The sequence below is a fragment of the Mirounga angustirostris genome, unplaced genomic scaffold (assembly GCF_029215605.1).
Source record: "Mirounga angustirostris isolate CCGP_5_RB_7025 unplaced genomic scaffold, mMirAng1.0.hap1 SCAF_11, whole genome shotgun sequence".
Taxonomy (NCBI): Eukaryota; Metazoa; Chordata; class Mammalia; order Carnivora; family Phocidae; genus Mirounga; species Mirounga angustirostris.
Genome location: NW_026991719.1, coordinates 17421949 through 17440824, shown reverse-complemented (window position 1 = coordinate 17440824; position 18876 = coordinate 17421949). Strand labels below are relative to the sequence as shown.

Genomic DNA, 18876 nt, shown 5'->3' with positions numbered 1-18876 from the left:
TCACAGGAAAATATGCATTGCATAAAATGGAAGATATCTGCACTTCTAACTTGCTGATGTATAGTCATTAGGAAGTGGTAGAAGGGAAATTTAATATTTGGCCTCTTTGGGGAATATGACCAATTTATTGCTGAATAAACACAGAAAGAATGATTTTAATGTGTATTTTTCCCAAGAAAACAATGCAACACTATGGAGCTTAAACCAAGAACTGTGGAGGAATTAAAACTCAGCGTACAAAGAGACTTACACAGCTCTATGTGAGAACACTGAAATGGTCTAGACATCTATCTCTCATGCCATCTTTCTAAGTTTAGGTCAGCAGAGATTGTTCATGGGCCAAGCTCCAAAGCCTGGAGGTTCAGACTATTTGTAGGTAGCACTGTAATCATTAATCTTATTTCCTTCTTCAAACTGACAGCTCTAAGTCCAGCACTTAAGTGGTTTATCTCTGAAGAGTCCTGCTTATGAGACATAACATCCTGAACTTCAAACTCTGACACACCCAACTATTTACTGTTATAAAAGATGTGGCAAATAGGGGCACCTGGGTGGCTCAGTCGGTTAAGCATTCAACTCTTGATTTCAGCTCAGGTCATGATCTTAGGGTTGTGAGATGGAGCCCTGCATCAGGATCCGTGCTGGGCTTGGAGTCTGCCTAAGATTCTCTCTCTCCCTCTGCCCCTTCCCACTCTCTCCTCTCTTAAAAAAAATGTGGCAAATAGAGGACTCCTAGATCATGCCCCCATCTCCAAGCCACTTCTGTTGCACCTTCATGGCCACACTGACTCAGATTTGGAGACCAGTATGCAAAAACACTGAGGACGCCTACCTTACCTTGAGTATGATCTCTTATATCAGGCATGATTTCGGTGATCTGATTATGATAAGGGATAGAGTGCAAGTGCATGTTCTAATCTAAGCTGATTCCTCTGATCTCAGAGTAGGGAAATAAGAAGATCCCCAAACTATCATGTGAAAAACATGTCAAGACTCTTACAATACCACTTTCAAAAAGTATTTATTCAGCATCCATTATTGCCAGGCATCTGTGATACACACTAGGTATTTAATAAGCATAGTTACTTTTCCCACATAGCTTACAGTCTAGCAGAAGAAACAGACATTAAACTGATAAATACACATATAAATATGTCATTACAAAATGGGATGAGGGTTAAAAGAATAACAGTAAGGGGCTAACCTCCACCAATGGTGAGGGAATAATCAGAGAATGTTTTTTTGAGGAAATGACAATTAAGGTTAAGACTGAGATGTGTAGGGGCGCCTGGGTGGCTCAGTCGTTGGGCGCCTGCCTTCAGCTCAGGTCATGATCCCAGGTCCTGGGATCGAGCCCCGCATTGGGCTCCCTGCTCAGTGGGAAGCCTGCTTCTCCCTCTCCCACTCCCCCTGCTGTGTTCCCTCTCTCGCTGTGTCTCTGTCAAATAAATAAATAAAATCTTAAAAAAAAAAAAAAGACTGAGATGTGTAAATGGGAGGTAATAATCAATCTGGTTTCAGATTGTACTCTTCTTTAGAAAGTGCTTTCAGTCAGGTTTATTTTTTATTTTATTTTTCTAAGATTTTATTTATTCATTTGAGAGAGATAGTACAAGCAGGGGAAGAGGCAGAAGGAGAAGCAGGCTCCCCACTGAGCAGGGAGCCAGATGTGGGGCTCGATCCCAGGACTTGGAGATCATGACCTGAGCAGAAGGCTGATGCTTAATCATCTAAGCCACCCAGGTGCCCCTCTATTATTTTTTAAGTAGGCTCCACACCCAACATAGGGCTTGAACTCATGACCCTGAGGATCAAGAGTTGCATCCTCTACCAAGTGATCCATCCAGGTGCCCCTCAATCCAGTTGTTTTTCCTTGCCTATCCTATTGGCTTTTAGTGAAATTTGATGATATTACTGATGTTCCTTAATGAAAATAACACTCCCCACTGCTTTTGTGACAATGCTTTTGAAGCTGTCTTCACATTTCTCTGACTACTCCATAAGCCTCTTCTGTAGTCTCTTCTTCCTTCCCAGCCCCACTGTGGAGGGGAGTCCCTCCGTGGGTGATCTCTCTCTCTATGGATTCAATCCTTATATCCTGGAAACTCCGAAATCTCTATCTTCAGCTACTTCTCAAGCTCCAAATTCATATGTTCAACTCTTTGATGAGTATTTCTTTCTGGATAACTCAGAGATGCCTCAAATTCAATGAATCTAAAACTCAATTTATATTCCCACTTAAATCTATTCTTGCTACTATTGCCCATCTTCATTATTACAAAATTATCTACTCTATGTCTGCAGCTAGAAAACATGGAATCTTTTTCAACTCCTCCCTTTATATCACCCCTCATATTCATCAGATCTTCTCTATTCCTGTTCAACCTTAGTTCAAGCCCTACTCACAGCCTAAGTAGATCATTTAAAACATTCTGGGGCGCCTGGGTGGCTCAGTCAGTTAAGCGTCTGCCTTTGGCTTAGGTTATGATCCTGGAGTCCCAGGAGTGAGCCCTGCATCAGGCTCCCCGCTCAGCAGGGAGTTAGCTTCTCCCTCTGACCCTCCCCCATCTAGTGCTCTCTCTCTCTCCCTACTCTCTCTCTCTCTCTAATAAATAGATAAAATCTTAAAAAAAAATAAAACATTTCTGAATTGTTCGTCTGGTCTTCAGATTATACTCACTCCATTCCCTCCTTTTTACTACCAGTAGTTACCATTTTAAAACAAGTATTTGATCATTCCTGCATGGTTCTCCAATATCCACACTCGAAAATACAGATCTCTTATCATGTTTAGGTACTTTATATAGTCTGGGCCTATTCTCTTTTAAAGCCGAATTTTTATATGCAAACAATGAATCATGGAACACTACATCAAAAACTAATGATATAATGTATGGTGACTAACATTACATAATAAAAAAAAAATTAAAGCCTAATTTTCTGCCACTGTTTCCCATGTATTTTTGTCATGTAAAATAGCTAACCATTGTTCAAACCCACCAGGCATGCTCTTTATTTTGTGTGCCTGTGTATGGGTTGTTTTATCTACCTTCCCTCTTGTTCTTCCCAACACATGCTCATCCTCCTCTAGGCTCTTTAAATATCACCTCTTTTGCAATATGAACCCATCTGTCATAGTCAAAGCTAGTTATTTTCTCTTCTGTGTCCCCATGATACTTAGTTCATACTTTTATTTTAGTAATTATACTACAGTATTGTGATTATTTCTGTGTCACTCCCTCCTCCATAGGCTTTCCAAGAGGGCAGGAACTACATCTTACATCTGACACACAAGTTCTGAGTATATTAATTGATTCTTGAATTATATATAATTATCTACTCATTTCTTGTTAATTATCATCATCTTAATGGTTAACTACTTATTGAATACCTACTATGTGCCAGGCACTGAATCAGGCACCACACAAATACCATCTCATTTGCTTTTCACAACACATCCAGGAGGCAATTGTTATTATCTCCATTTTATATTAAAAAATCAAAGTGGGGCTACTGGGTGGCTCAGTCAGTTAAGCATCTGACTCTTGATTTCAGCTCAGATCATGATCTCAGGGTTGTGAGATTGAGCCCTGCATCAGGCTCATGCTCAGTGGGGAGTTTACTTCTCTCCCTCTCCTTCTGCCCCCCTCCTCTCTCTCTCGAATAAATAAAATAAATCTTAAAAAAATAAAAATAATAAATAAACCAAGGTTATGATGAAATTACTTGCCCACAAGTGTCAGTAACTGAGCCAAAATTAAATCACAGATTATTATATTACAAGACTGATGTTTTTATCTCATTGTAGCTCTAGCCCCCTTACAAATATCTGTAAGAAGTTAAAACCAATCAGGTATCATCTTACCTAACAGGGAAAAAAAAAACTATGTTCCTTTCAGAATATTTAATGTATTATCAGAATCTTACAGGATTATTTTGACACTTATTTCTCTTGTATGTTGACAAAAGTAACCATATAATGTACAATATTCAATTTTTATTGGATGTATACATTTAGAACATTCAAATAATTTGATTATTTTAAGGATGATTTTTCTAAAATAGGATTTCTTAATATTTATGTTATTAAATCAAAACTTTTAGAAGGGAATGGACTTTTTAACTGATTGTATACAATTGTATATCCCAAATGATGCTGTGAAAACTCTAACACAAGTTTCTGAAGTAACTAAATGTAATGTCACCAGTTGAGTTATAAGCGTCTTTAATTTTTAATTTGGCACTATATACCATACCAAATTTAATAAAGGAGGAAAATACCACTTCCAGTTAGTTGAGAATTAGGGGAGTTTTTCCTACTTACACTTAAATTATTTTTAAAAAGAGAAGAAAAAGAAGGAAAGAAACTAAGAAAGGAAAAAAATTTAAACGAAGTAATACAAGTTTCCCTTCCTACCAGTTAATGTCCTTACCAGTGCACACAGAAGGTCAACTGCTTCCAAGATCAATTCCTGATGGCCAATGCGGCTGACCCCCAGATCTTCTAGCTCCTGATGTGTAATGCGCAGCAGCTGGTCTCCACTGATCTTCTCCCTCTCGAAGTTCTTAATATACTGCTGCAAACAGTCATCAAGACCTACAGAAGAAAAATATGGAAAACCAGAATGAAAAAACAGTTGAACGAAACAAACAGAAAAAATAAAATAAGCATTAACTCCTACCAAGTCACAAGTTAAGTCTGTTTCAACTCTGGACTAGTTCAATCATCCACTTTTTTCCAACCAATATATGGACTGCAGGAGGAAAAAAAACCACTTCATGATATCCTTAGTTGTTAGGTTCCTATTTGAATTTTCCTCAGCAATTTTTGGAAATCTTTACCTCACTTCTCAAGCAGTTCTCTTTGCTGCTTATTTCATAAAGTATGCTAACAAGAGGTTCTCCCCACTTCTAAACTTACCTACACTTCACTCCTCCTTTCTTCTTTAACCCCACTGCAGAGGGAGAGTTATCCTTCCTTCCTTTACAAGACTAATCGATCTTCCTGTGCTCTGGAATCCCATCTTCTGCCACCTTAACACTACTTCAACAATTAAAAAAAATAAACACTCTCTTTATTTAACCATTTCCCAGCCACTGACTCCAGTATTCGAACATCTGCCAGTTTAATAAACAAAACAAAAACCTTTCCTTGATTTCTTTGATCCTGTATTCCCCCACTAGTTTGTTATTCCCTTCAGAGCCAAGCTCCTTACCTTTTTACCCCACCTGCAATGTACTCCCTAATCCACTAACATTTAGATTTCACCCAAATTCAAAAGTGGAATCCAGAGTGGATACATTTTTCAGGATTACTCAGGGCACTTCCATAAGTGAATAGCCAGGCTATAGATTGGGTTAGCTTCAACTGCCTATGAAATAACCTGATACAAATGATAAACAAATAGTGAACTGGACTAACAAGATTAGTTCTCTCCAGATTTTTAAGTGAGGAGCACCAAGAAAATGAGGCAATTAGCAAAAACTAAAAGGTCTTAATCTTAAATCAGGCCATAAATATCTCTAATCTAGACTAAAGCAGTTTTATGGGTTTCCTGCTGCGAGTCACTATCCCCTCCAATTCATCTCTCCCAGCATAAAAATTCTGATGTCATTCTTTATCTCAAAACTTCTCAGTTTCTTCATATTTATGATAGAATAAAATCTGAACTACTTTATACAGTGTTCAAGGCCCTTCCTAATCTGGACCCTGCCTTCCTATACAAACTTATTCCAGACACACTCCACGCTTCCCAATCTCCCACTCTACACTACAGACCTCCATTACAACAATGCCCACATTGTATTATATTTTGTTCCCATCTCTGTATGCCCAATAAATGGCTTAGAAATTCCTTGAAGTTGAGGACTGTGTCTTCTGAATGAAAACCCAGGGCTCAGCACAGTGACTAACACAGAGTAGGGCTCAAAAAGTGTAAAATGAACAAATCAGACATGTTCTTTTATGCTATATCACCTGGTCAGAGAAAATCAGGAACATTTTAAATAAGAGCTAAATCTAAAAATAAGAGTGGAGGGTTGGTACATGGCATTTTGAGGCACTCATGTCTTAATACATTGCAGAATAACAGGAGACAGAATGCTATTATTTTGAGTTGATTTTTCTTATGATTCTTCTATGTAAAGGAATGATAAAAGATCTCTTACAGCACCAATTCCACCAGTATCATTAGTAAGGTTATAGACCAAGTCACATTATATGTGGCAGAGGAGAAATAAGGGAGAGATCTCATTAATTGGTGCCTAATTTAACTATCAAGGTGTATTACCCCATAATATAGGCAGTATCTTGGCTCCTATATTTAAAATGTAAAATATATGGCAAATATACAGCTAGGATATTATAAAATTATAATAATGTCACTTTGTGTCAATATGCGTATTTATGAACTATAAGGTACTTTCATATACATTTTTCCTTACCTGAATTATAAATAATAAATGACCTTATAATATTTTAGAGTTGTTGTTTTGACTGAAAGGTCAAAATCAATATCTCAAATCTGTATATGGAAAAAATATTGTCCAAAAAGCCATCTACAAAAATCACAAAAATGAATACATTATATTATTGGGCTAAAGGCCTGAACTTCATGATTCTAGGAACTACACAGCATACATGTAACAATTAAAACCTTCTCATTCACTCATACACTATTTTATTTAAAGTAGAGCTGTCCCATTTTCAAGAATGAGAAATTCTTTGGTGATTATGACTAGTCTTCAACAATGTAACATTTATTCAATAGATAAAATGGGAACAAATATATACCAGATTTTAAAAGTGTTATTACCTACCTCTTTTTTTAAAGCTCTCGTGTGGCATAAATTATTTCTTTACTTTCCACCAAATTTTACCCTTTCTAAGTTGACCTATGTTCTAAATAATTATAAGTAAATTTTATAACCTCCACTTATAAATTGCTATTATTCTTAAGAAAACATACAGAAAATAAATTTTGATCCATACTCTAAAAACCACACAAGTGTACCATGAAGAAAATTGTGCACTTTTGTCAAATGAAACCTTAAACTATATACATTTTTTGGTCTAAAACCATGCCTTAAAACAATTAAAACAAAGGCTTGAAATCATTACTATCACATGTGTCTCTGACTCTCAGTGAATTATACTGCTTTCCACCATCTGCAGGGAAGAGGAATGAACATAATCATGGATCTAGAAAGATGTTCCAAAAATAATGAAACATTTACAAAATGATGACATTTGAGAGATGTCCTAAGGATGCACAAATTTCCAGTAAATCAACAATATTACAAAAGAAGGAGTAAAATAAATTAATCCACTATATGTGGAAGTAGATATGAAAGGTGCAAATTACTATATTTAATGTTCAAAATCTTTTTTAAAAAAGATTTTATTTATTTATTTGAGAGAGAGATTGAGAGAGCATGCATGAGCAGGGAGGGGCAAAGGGGGAGGGAGAAAGAATCTGAAGCAGACTCTGCACTGAGTGCGGAGCTCAAGTTCAGGGCTGGATCCCAGGACTGGGAAAACATGACGTGAGCCGAAACCAAGAGTTGGACGCTTAACCAACTGAGCCACCCAGGCGTCCTAATGTTCAAAATCTTAAAAACCCACTTAAAATGGTATTAAGAAGATGACTCTATCCCTACTCCAGGAAATTTTACTTTATACACCATTTTATACATAATACATGTACTCTTATCTATAAACAGAACACTCTGATATTTAAAGCAAAAAATAAAAATGTAAATTCTTGTTAGAGTTCTGTTGCCACTATTTACTGTGAATAACAAAGATCAACAAATGAAGATTTATGAGGACTTTTGTCACTTCTGCAAAATAAGGTCAGGAAATTAAAATGAACACATATTAATCCTATATCCTTTTGCTGGACTCAAATACGTGAATGATAACTCAAGGCAGAAGGTCTTAATTTTAATGTAGTTTTCAGTCCCCTTATTTCACTGACACTGCTTTTTTCCAAGATCACCAATGACCAAAATCACACCAGATTCAATTGCCTCATTTACAATCTCATTCTCCCTAAGCAAGTTATTTCTCTATTTCTACCACCATTTTTCTAGTCTCAGAACCATCTTAGATGATTCCCCAATTTAATCTCTTATCTTGTCAGTTAGTGAGGAACATAATTTCTTCATTCAAAATAGTTCTTGCTCTGTCCTTTCATTTCTGATCTCATTGTCACCACCTTACTCATGCTGTACAGCCTGCCCTGATGCCCATCTGCTCCCCCTGGCATCAGTCTGTCCAGTCTATCACTGTCAGATCTCTAAAAACACTCTTTGATTAAGCCATTTCCCAATTCAAAAATGTGAAGGAGTCTTCCTGACAAAAGGTTAAAATTCAAAAATCGTTTTTCTTATTTTTAAGACTTATTTTTTGGGGGGAAGGGCTCTTGGATGTTATTATCAGTTAGCATTTGTGTATTAATTGCAACAACTACTATAGACAATAAAAGTATTTTCTACATTACAAACAGCCAGAAAGCTCATATAACCATGCTTTTCTTCTATGCACAGGATGATATATAACGATAAATGATCTAGCAAAAGACAATTCCTATTTAAGATCTTGTGATACTTCCTAAGCCATCTGAAAAGGATGAAATTATATTCAATAGCATTTTGGCACTAAAGGACTTTACTGTATTCTAATTATTGGAAAACTGGCTAACCTATGTAAATATACAAGCTACTTAACAGATACCCAGAATATTTAATAAAACAACTTCCTGAACTATTCTGGAAAAATGAGATTTTGCTCCAAAACCTATGTAGTTAAAAATTTGTTTAACAATTTCCATATAGTTCTCGGATGATACAGCCTTATAAATTCTTGCTTTAATTCAGATGAGCTGCCCGTCACTCTTACTTGGTAGGTAAAAATGTATTTACTCTTTGCTGTGCTTTTAATTATATTCCAGTTTATATTTTGTTCAGCCAAAAAAAAATAAGATAAAGTTTTCTTCAAAAACACCTATGCCACTAGACAATTCTAAATTCCAACAATAAAAAAAGGCAGTATCTGTTTTAACAACTGAGAAACAACATGAACAAGAATAACCAACTGTGGGGCATCCATACCATGAAATACTACTCAGAAATAAAAAGGGAACTACTGATATACACACTACGTGGATGGATCTCAAAGATACTATGCTGAGTGAAAATGGCAACTCTGAAAGAAGTTATTGAATGATTCCATTTATACTACATACTGAAAAAGGCAAAACTATAGCAACAAAAAACAGATTAGTAGTTGCCAGGGATTGGGAATGTGAAGAGGCTAACCAGCAGGAGCGAGTTTTTTGGGGGTGATAAAACTGTTTTATATCATGACTGTGGTGTGCTGGTGACATAATTCTATATATGTGTTAAAATGTTTACAACTCTAACACCAAAAAACTCAATTTTATTCTGTTAATTGAAAATTTTTTTCTCAGTTACAAATGAATTCCAGGCAACAAACATTTGGAATACACTATTAAACTCAAAATTTCATTGAAAAAATTTCCTTCTGACATTTTCTCATGGTGTTTGATATAAAAGACCCAGACCAGGGAACAATGTTTCCAGCATTCCATTCAGCATCTATTTATTAAGCACCTACTAAGTTTGGGGCAGTGTATACACCAATGCATTTAACTACCTTTGAAAAGACTCCTTCACTCTGCTGACTGGCAGAGCTGAAAGCCTATAAACAGAATTCTCCCTAAGAAGCTGTATAGGATACAGGGTGTGTAGACTGATGCATTAGAAAACCAATCACTGGGCGCCTGGGTGGCTCAGTTGGTTAAGCGACTGCCTTCGGCTCAGGTCATGATCCTGGAGTCCCGGGATCGAGTCCCACATCGGGCTCCCTGCTCAGCGGGGAGTCTGCTTCTCCCTCTGACCTTCCTCCTTCTCATGCTCTCTGTCTCTCATTCTCTCTCTCTCAAATAAATAAATAAAATCTTAAAAAAAAAAAAAAAAAAAAAAGAAAACCAATCACTGCCTGTGGTCTCTGGAAGACTTCTGAGAAGCCCAAACCTCACTACGCTGATCATCATCATTTCTACTCTTCTCAGACCTACTTTGTTTCTCTAACAATTTAATCTTGCCTTTAAGAGACTAAAAAAAAAAAATCTCGACTGGGTAACAATATGCAATTGTTCCATTTTGCAAAATAATTCAGCTTCCTTACAATCTGTTCCTGGTTCTTCATTTTAAACCAGAGTAGATTTTAAATGCCAGGCAATTTCAAAATGAATTTCTAAAAAATATCTGGTTTAAAATTCCCCTCCCTACAAAATGACCAAAAGAAAACAAAAGTAAAGAAGAAAACTTAATCAGCACTGAAACCAGGAGACACTGCCAACCACCTAACATAGTCACGATTTAATGTTAAAAAAATAAAAAGGTATTAGAAGAAATCTAGGTTCTGTATCAAACCAGAGCCAGAAACAGTAAAGAAAAGACAATTATTTGACTACATAAAAATTGTTTTTGTTATGACATACCAAATCAGAATATTCAGAAGAAAGTCCTTAAAACATATCCAGTGATAACACTACGTCAAGGCCAACTGAAGAGGACAAAGTAACCCATGGATATACTATCAAGTTGCTTAAAACTGCTCAGTTTTAAAATAGTGATATCTGGTAATCTGAGACAGCAACCTTATTTATTTGTCAGAGAGAGAGAGCACAAGCAGGAGGAGTGGCAGGCAGAGGCAGAAGCAGGCGCCCTGCTGAGCAAGGAAGCCGATGCAGGACTCAATCCCAGGACCCTAGGATCATGACCTGAGCTGAAGGCAGCTGCTTAACCAACTGAGCCACCCAGGCATCCCGAGACAGCAACCTTAAAATGCACATCACACAAAACAATGTTTGAATGATTTTATAATTTTTAAAGTTTTGTATCCAGAATGTGGTAAAGTGGCTGGACAAGCCGTTCTTCTCAAAGTGATTTTTAGGACAGCTTAGAAGCTCTGGTTTTTGTTTTTTGGTTTTTTTAGATTTATTTGAGAGAGAGACAGAAAGAGAGACAGTGCATGAGGGGAGGAGGGGGAGAGGCCAAGGGAGAAGCAGACTCCCTGCTGAGCGTGGAGCCTGACGTGGGCTCATCCCAGGACTCTGAGATCAAGACCTGAGCCAAACAAAGGCAGACGCATAACCGACTGAGCCACCCAGGTGGCCCGCTTACAAGCTTTTAAATGTTCTTTTTTTTTTTTTTTTAAAGATTTTATTTATTTATTTGACAGAGAGAGAGCACAAGTAGGCAAAGTGACAGGCAGATGGAGAGGGAGAAACAGGCTCTCCGCTGAGCAGGAAGCCAGATGTGGGGCTCGATCCCAAGACCCCAGGATCATGACCTGAGCGGAAAGCAGCCGCTTAACGGACTGAGCCACCCAGGCGCCCCAAGCTTTTAAATGTTCTTTAAGTAAACATTAAGTTCTAAATATTATGCAATTATTCTACACTTTCATCTTTTAATTTTTAAAAACAAAGTCCAAAATGATTTTAATGACATGTTCAGTAAACAAAGACTGACTGGTTTTATCATGAAGCTTAAAGCTATTACATACTTAAGAATTCATATACAACATTTTTCAAAGATAACATTTTCTCCCTCAAATTAACAGTCCATTTCACATAGTTTTAAGTAACACTGAAACTATTTCTTTGCAAGTCTTCACACTCTTTGCTAAGAATATTGTATTAACAGAAAAATGACTTTAATAAGAATCACAGGTAGACCAAGCATAAGGAATTAGTTGCAAACCTAGAGATTAGTGATATCTTTCATTTTACAACTGAATAGACAATCATTTTTTATTTTTTGTTATGTGTAAGGAAGCTTAAGTCCATTTAAGCCTTACATCTTTCATTCCAGCATTCAAGAACCTCCAAGTTCAGGCCCTAAACTATTTTTCTGACATTCTCTCTTACACATTCATATATCCTATGCTGCAGCCAAATTCAACAACTCAACTATTTCCTTAATGTGATTGTTCCTATTACCCAGAATATTTACATATTCTACATATTTAGTTGTTGAAATCCTGTCAGGTCTTGATCATTAAATCCGATGGATCTTTCTTCTCTTTGTATCTATGGATTTTACACTTATGGTACTTATTACTCATGCTGTTTTGTTATAATCTTTGTATTAGTGTCTTATTCCCCCAACAGATTAGAGAACCCTGAAGGGTAGCATCACTGACTCCTTCATATAGCACTGAGCACAGAGAGCATCTGATACAGAATCAGTCAGTCCTTCATTTAATCAATATTTACAGAGGTGACTGCTATGTGCTAAGCACTGGAAATCAAATGCTGAGCAAAGACTGACATGGCCATTGACTTTATGGAGTTTATATAATACTGAAGATGACCATCAATCATTTATTATTTAATTGACAAAAACAGATGTATAAATACAGGCCATGATAACTGTTATGAAGGAAAAAAATATGCTGTGCTGTGAGAAACAAAAAAGGAGACTTAACCCTATGCTGAGGTGACAAGTCAGGAATGGAAGACTTACTTGAGGAATCGTTGACTACATTATGATTCGTAAGCTTAAAAATTGTTAACTAGGCAAAGGGGAGGAGTGGACACTGCAGGCAAAAGAAACAACATATGCAAAAACCCTGTGCTACAAAAAGGAACACTGTACATTGGAAAAACTGAAAGAACTTTGTTTGACTGAAATACAGAGAAAAGAATGGAACAGGATAGGGTTAGAGTGATGGGCCCGGGGCAAGATGATGCAGTGTGACCCAAGAGCAATGAGAAGGTATCAAAGGATTTGAAACAGGCAGCATTAAAAGTGTTCTGTGTTTTGTGAACATTACTCCAGCTGTAGTATAGTAAATGAATTGGAGGCTGCCAAGAGATGCAGGTTGGGTGACATTTGAAATAATGTAATTATCAAATGTTAGTAGTTTGTCCAAGGACAATGGCAGGAAAGGAAGAGAAGACTAGAAAGAAGATAAAACATGCAGGAGTTGATGCTGGATTAGAGGTGATGGAGGGGTGGCCATGGGAAGGGAGATGATGCCTATATTTCTGGATTACAGAAATGGATTAATGGGGGCATTATTCAGACAATGGAAACACCGCAGACGTAGTTTAGGGTAGCTGGCTCTCTTCTGGACATACTGAAGTTACAGTTCCTTTGAGACAGGCAGGTAGAAATGTTGAGTGGTCAGTCAAAAATATAGGTCTGCTCTGGAGAAATATATTTGAAAGTCACTGGCATCTAGGTAGACAACTGAAGCCATGAGTGTTACTGAGACTAAATAGGGAAAATGAGTAGAGCAAAAAGAGGATTTAGAACTGAACTTTAAGAAACCCCAAAATGGAAAGGCTTATTACAGGCAAACCTGCAAAGAAAACTAAGGAAGTACAGCCAGAGAGGAATGAAAAAAAAAAAAAAATCAAGAAAGGGTGGTGTCATGGAAGCCAATGGAAGAAAATGTTTCAAGATTGGCAGTAAAGGACTGTGGTAAAAAAACCCAAAAACCAAAACAAAACAAAACAGAAACAAAAAACAACAAAAAAGATTACTAGAGTTTAAAGCCCACTATGAATTTGATAATTAGGAGATTATTAGTGACTTTAACCAGAGAGTATTATAATGATAGAAATAGAAGTCATACAGGACATAGAGTTGACAGGTGAGAAAGTAGAGGGTTTGCACGTGGAATACATTTTTGGGGAGATTATGTGGTATTGGTAAGGACTGGAGAGTGGATAGGGAGGTGTTATGCCAGGTCAAAGGGACTACTGTTATACCAATTTTAGAGATGAAGGAACAAAAGCTTTGTGAAATTAAGTAGCTTCCTAAATCTACACAGTAAGTAGATTGACTGGCAGTAAGTAACTGACTGGCAGAGCAAGGATTAAAACTTAGTCCCAGAGGATTCTGAAGTTCAATCTATTTTGACTACATCAGACTATTTCAAGACTGAAAAAATATATCTGAACAATAAAGTGTATTTATATGCTTACAAAAAAGTAATTGGAGCTTGACTGAAACATACAGTTATTAAAATGAAGAAGGGATAACATAGCACAGTGGCTAATAAAATCATACTCTTCCAGACCTACATGAAAGAAATTATTTGAAACTACCAAGGACTGGGGAGGGGCACCCAGGTGGCTCAGTCAGTTAAGCGTCCAACTCTTGATTTTGGCTCAGGTCATGATCTCAGGATTGTGAGATTGAGCGCCGTGTCAGGCTCATGCTGGGCGTGGCACCTGCTTGAGATTCTTTCTGTCCCTCTCCCTCTATCCCTCCCCCACTCTAAAAAAAACCTACCAAGGACCGAATTCCACGCTAATATACCCTGATGAACTGAACACAGTGTATGGCACCTCGTTGACATCTCATCTGAGGCTGCATTAAAATGAATGAAAGAAGCAATGTCACTGATATCGATGCACTACCTGCTCACTTGAGAACTCTTCCTATGTTTCTCAATGCCATCCTTCAGTCACCCTCCTCCTACAAGCAAACAGCTGCTCTATAACAAATAGTATATGATTTCTTTTCATGAGGATTCCTAATCAAACCAAATAAAATAGAGAAAAGAAGGACAATTTTCTTCTGGGCCTTTTCTCATTTACTCTGTCCTAATTTCTTTTAGAAAATGCTAAGCTGGCAATAATCTTCCATTATTTCCAAATGGAAGAATTGATGCTGATCAACAGTAATACCTTTCACTTATTTTTTGTGCTCACCATGTGCCAAATTGTGCTCACTGTTTCAAGTACTTCACAAATATGTTCTCATTTAATCCTTAGAACAATCTTAGGAATTACATATTGTTGGGTGGGAGGATGGGTTAGCCCGGTGATGGGTATTAAAGAGGGCACGTACTGCATGGAGCACTGGGTGTTATGTGCAAACAATGAATCATGGAACACTACATCAAAAACTAAAAATAAATAAATAAATAAATAAATAGCAAGAAAAATATCCATAACCTTAAAAAAAGAATTACATATTGTTATCTTGATTTTACAGATAAAAAATTGAGATTTAGAGACCAAACCCAGGATCCCACAGCTAAATAAATAGAAAGGCAAGGTCTAAACCCAAGTCTTTCTGACTCCAAATCCCTGCCCTTAAAGCCTAAGCTAAATTAGAGGAAGTTGGCGAAGGGTGGAAAGGGTTGTTTCCAATCCTCAAAAGGATTGTTCCCAAACTGATCATCTGTACCATTCCAAAAGATGTTACACCAAAAATATTTTTCATTTTCTATTTAAAACTTTAAATACATTGTTTTAAAGAACATGTATTTAAATTACACTTTGTATCAAAATGGATTTAAATATGTTGTTTACATACCCACCCATGCACAATTCAGAAAGGTAACACAAATTAAAAGTAGATGAGTAAAATATAGTTAAAGGAAAATACCATTAGTCATTAAATGGGAGCCAGAAATAATGGTAATATAAGAAATTCATACCAATGAAGAACATGGCACTTGCTAAAGTGTGGGAAGAGCTAGAACACTGGCTGCAAATTATCTACCTGATAAAGAGGAAAACAGCATTAGATACATAGTTAAAAACATTCATTAGATAAAAGCAAGCCAGTGTTTCAGAGAAACTCATCCATTGCTGATACTAAAACCAGAAAAAAAGATTTCTTAAGGGAAGAAATCCTTGTGTGATATAAAGAACACTGCCTTCAATAAACAGTTTGAATAAATACAACCACAAGTTCCCACTGGAGTGCTTTTTACAGCACTGCTGAATTATATTTTTTCCAAAAATTATATTATATTGTACACCAAATAACAACTTGTTATCATAAAAAATATTTGTATTTACTGGTTTTAAAGAGGTTACAGTTTATCAACAGAGGTTATAGTTCTATGGAGAAAATAGCTAACAGTGTTTCTCTTTTATAATGGTAAGAAATAAATAGGTGAGTTGTGTTTGAATTGTCTTTGGAAAACTGATAGTTTGTCAAAAGGTGCCTAAAATGTTTTGGAGATGCATACTATGTATTTATTCAATATAATGACAGTTTAAAATGAAAGACTCCTAGGGTACCTGGCTGGCTTGTTTGGTGGAGCATGTGACTCTTGATCTCAGGGTCATGAGTTCAAGCCCCACGTTGGGCATGGAGCCTACTTATTAAAAAAAAAAAAATGAAAGACACATATTGCCATACTTCATATCTTGAAAACCATGTTTACAGATTTTGATTTTATTATTTTTAAAAAATATTTTATTTATTTATTTGACAGAGAGAGACACAGCGAGAGAGGGAACGCAAGCAGGGGGAGTGGGAGAGGGAGAAGCAGGCTTCCCGCAGAGCAGGGAGGCCCACGCGGGGCTCGATCCCAGGACCCTGGGATCATGACCTGAGCCGAAGGCAGACGCTTAATGACTGAGCCACCCAGGTGCCCCCAGATTTTGATTTTAAAAAGTATGTCACAGGAAACAAAAGAAAAAAAATAGATAAAATGAACTTTATCAAAGTTAATAACTTTTGTTCAGTAAAGGACACTATAAACAGAGAAAAGGGGGAGCCTGGGTGGCTCAGCTGGTTAAGTTCCATGTAAGTCTGCCTTTGGCTCAGGTCATGATCCCAGGGTCCTGGGATGGAGCCCCGCATCAGGCTCCTTGCTCAGCAGGGAGCCTGCTTCTCCCTCTCCCGCTACCCCTGCTTATGCTCTCTCTCTCTGTCAAATAAATAACTAAATCTTTAACAAACAAACACAGAAAAAAGGCAACCCACAGAATGGGAGAAAATATTTGCAAATCGTAAATCTGACAGGGGACTAATATTGAGAATATATTAAGAATTCCTGTAATTTCATTTCAACAGCAATGAAAACAAACAACTCAACTAAAAATGACAAAAAATCTTACATAGATATTTCTCCAAAGAAGATATACAGATGACTAATAAGCCCATGAAAAGATGCTCAACATCACTAATCATTAAGGAAATGCAAGTCAAAATCACAATGAGATACCACCTCACACCCATTAGGATGGCTACTATCCAAACAACAACAAACACCAAAAAAAAAAAAAAAAAAAGCCCAGAAAATAACAAGCATTGGCAAGGATGTGAATAGACCGGAACTCCTGTACAGTATTAGTGGGAATGTAAAATGGTGCAGCTGCTATGAAAAACAATATCATATAGTTACTCAAAACAAAAATTTAAAAACAGAACTACCACATGACCCAGAAATTCCCTTTCTGGATATATATCCAAAAGAATTGAAAGCAAGGTCTTGAAAAGGTATCTGTACACCCATGTTCACAGCAGCATTATTCACAACAGCCGAAAGGAAGCACAAACAGACGAATGGACAAACAACACATAGGGTGTATGTGCGTGTATATAGATATAATGGAATTATTTTTCAGTCTTAAAAAGTTAGAAAATTCTGACACATGCTGTAACACAGATGAACCATGAAGTCATTATGCTAAGTGAAATAAACAAGTCACAAAAAGGCAAATACTGTACAATTCCAATTACATGAGGTACCTGGAATTCATAAAGACATAAAGCAGAATGGTGGTTGCCATGGGGAATGGGGAGTTAGTGTTTAATGGGTACAGAGTTTCAGCTTTGCAAAATGAAAAGAGTTCTGTGGATAGATGGTGGTGACAGTAGCACAACAATGTGAATGCACTTAAACATCATTGAACTATACACTTAAAAATTACTGATAATAAATTCAATGTTATGTGTACTTTACAGTTAAAATTTCAATGTTTATTTTACCACAATGAGAAAAATACAAGTTAACAGATTAATCTTAAATAGCCTAAATTTGCTACTTTCAAATTTTACTTAGATTTAGGCATTTGGGGAGGTATTATGGGTATATGAACACCATAGGTGTAAATTACTATTTTATACATGATTATACATGCTATGTCCAGGTATAATCAAATTTCTTTAACAGAAACACAATTTTCCTTTTTATTGACGATGAAGAAACCATCAAAGCCAACGATTTACTAAATTCAGTAAATCTTACATGGAACTCATCAATATGATATCTCACCCAAGCGAATTCATCATGAAAAATAATTTGCCTAAGGCTGCCTGGCTGGCTCAGTTTGTAGAGCATGCAACTCTTGATCTTGGGGTGGAGTTCAAGCCCTACATTGGCCATAGAGACTATTTAAAAAAATAATAATTTGCCTAATCACAATGGGATTTATTAATACAGCTGCCATCTTTTTTGCTGTTTTCATTTAATATCTAAACAACATTGCTGAATGTTAAGGCATGCCAAAAATTTTTTCAGCAATGTGTGAATTTTAAATTTTGTAAAAAATCGTACATTAGACACACCAAGAGGGGAAAAAAAGAATTTTGTATCCAAATGCCATCCAGATAAATTTTGAAGGAATAGTAGCACAAAGAATTAATCAGTCATCTTTGTCTGAATGCTGGGACAGAGTCCCTTCCTGCAGGGAGGATATGCCCATGGGAAGAAGGGGGCTGTCTCTCGTAGGGGATGGGAGGAGGTAGAGTTGGTGGTGGGGACAACCCTGGAGTTGTGCCACTGTAAAGGGGAAAACTTCCAACTTTTCTTCTGGAGACACATCTAATCTTGGTTTATCTCAGCCCCTGTCTTTCCTTAGTACTCATGATTTCTTCAGATTTAAATCAGCTTCCGAAATAAGTAACTGTCCATTCCTTATACTTCCACCACAGCACAGACCTCTGCATGACTTTCAAATCTTACCAGCTAGCTTACTGAGCTATGGAATCCCTCCCCTCTTCCTGTCCCCTATATCAGGATCTCTACCCCAGTGCTTTTCCAATTCCTGATACCAACTTCCATTTATTCATTCAACAAAT

General features: G+C 36.8%; 1 protein-coding gene across 4 annotated transcripts in view; it reads right to left on the bottom strand.

Annotated features, from left to right (window-relative positions):
* CNKSR2 (connector enhancer of kinase suppressor of Ras 2) overlaps nucleotides 1-18876 on the bottom strand; it is a 275032-nt gene that overhangs the window by 217371 nt on the left and 38785 nt on the right. For all 4 annotated transcript variants that reach the window (XM_045875847.3, XM_045875864.3, XM_045875838.3 and 1 more), the window contains exon 2: nucleotides 4434-4597. In XM_045875847.3, coding sequence (XP_045731803.1) covers nucleotides 4434-4597 — 164 coding nt within the window. The remainder of the gene's footprint in view (nucleotides 1-4433; nucleotides 4598-18876) is intronic.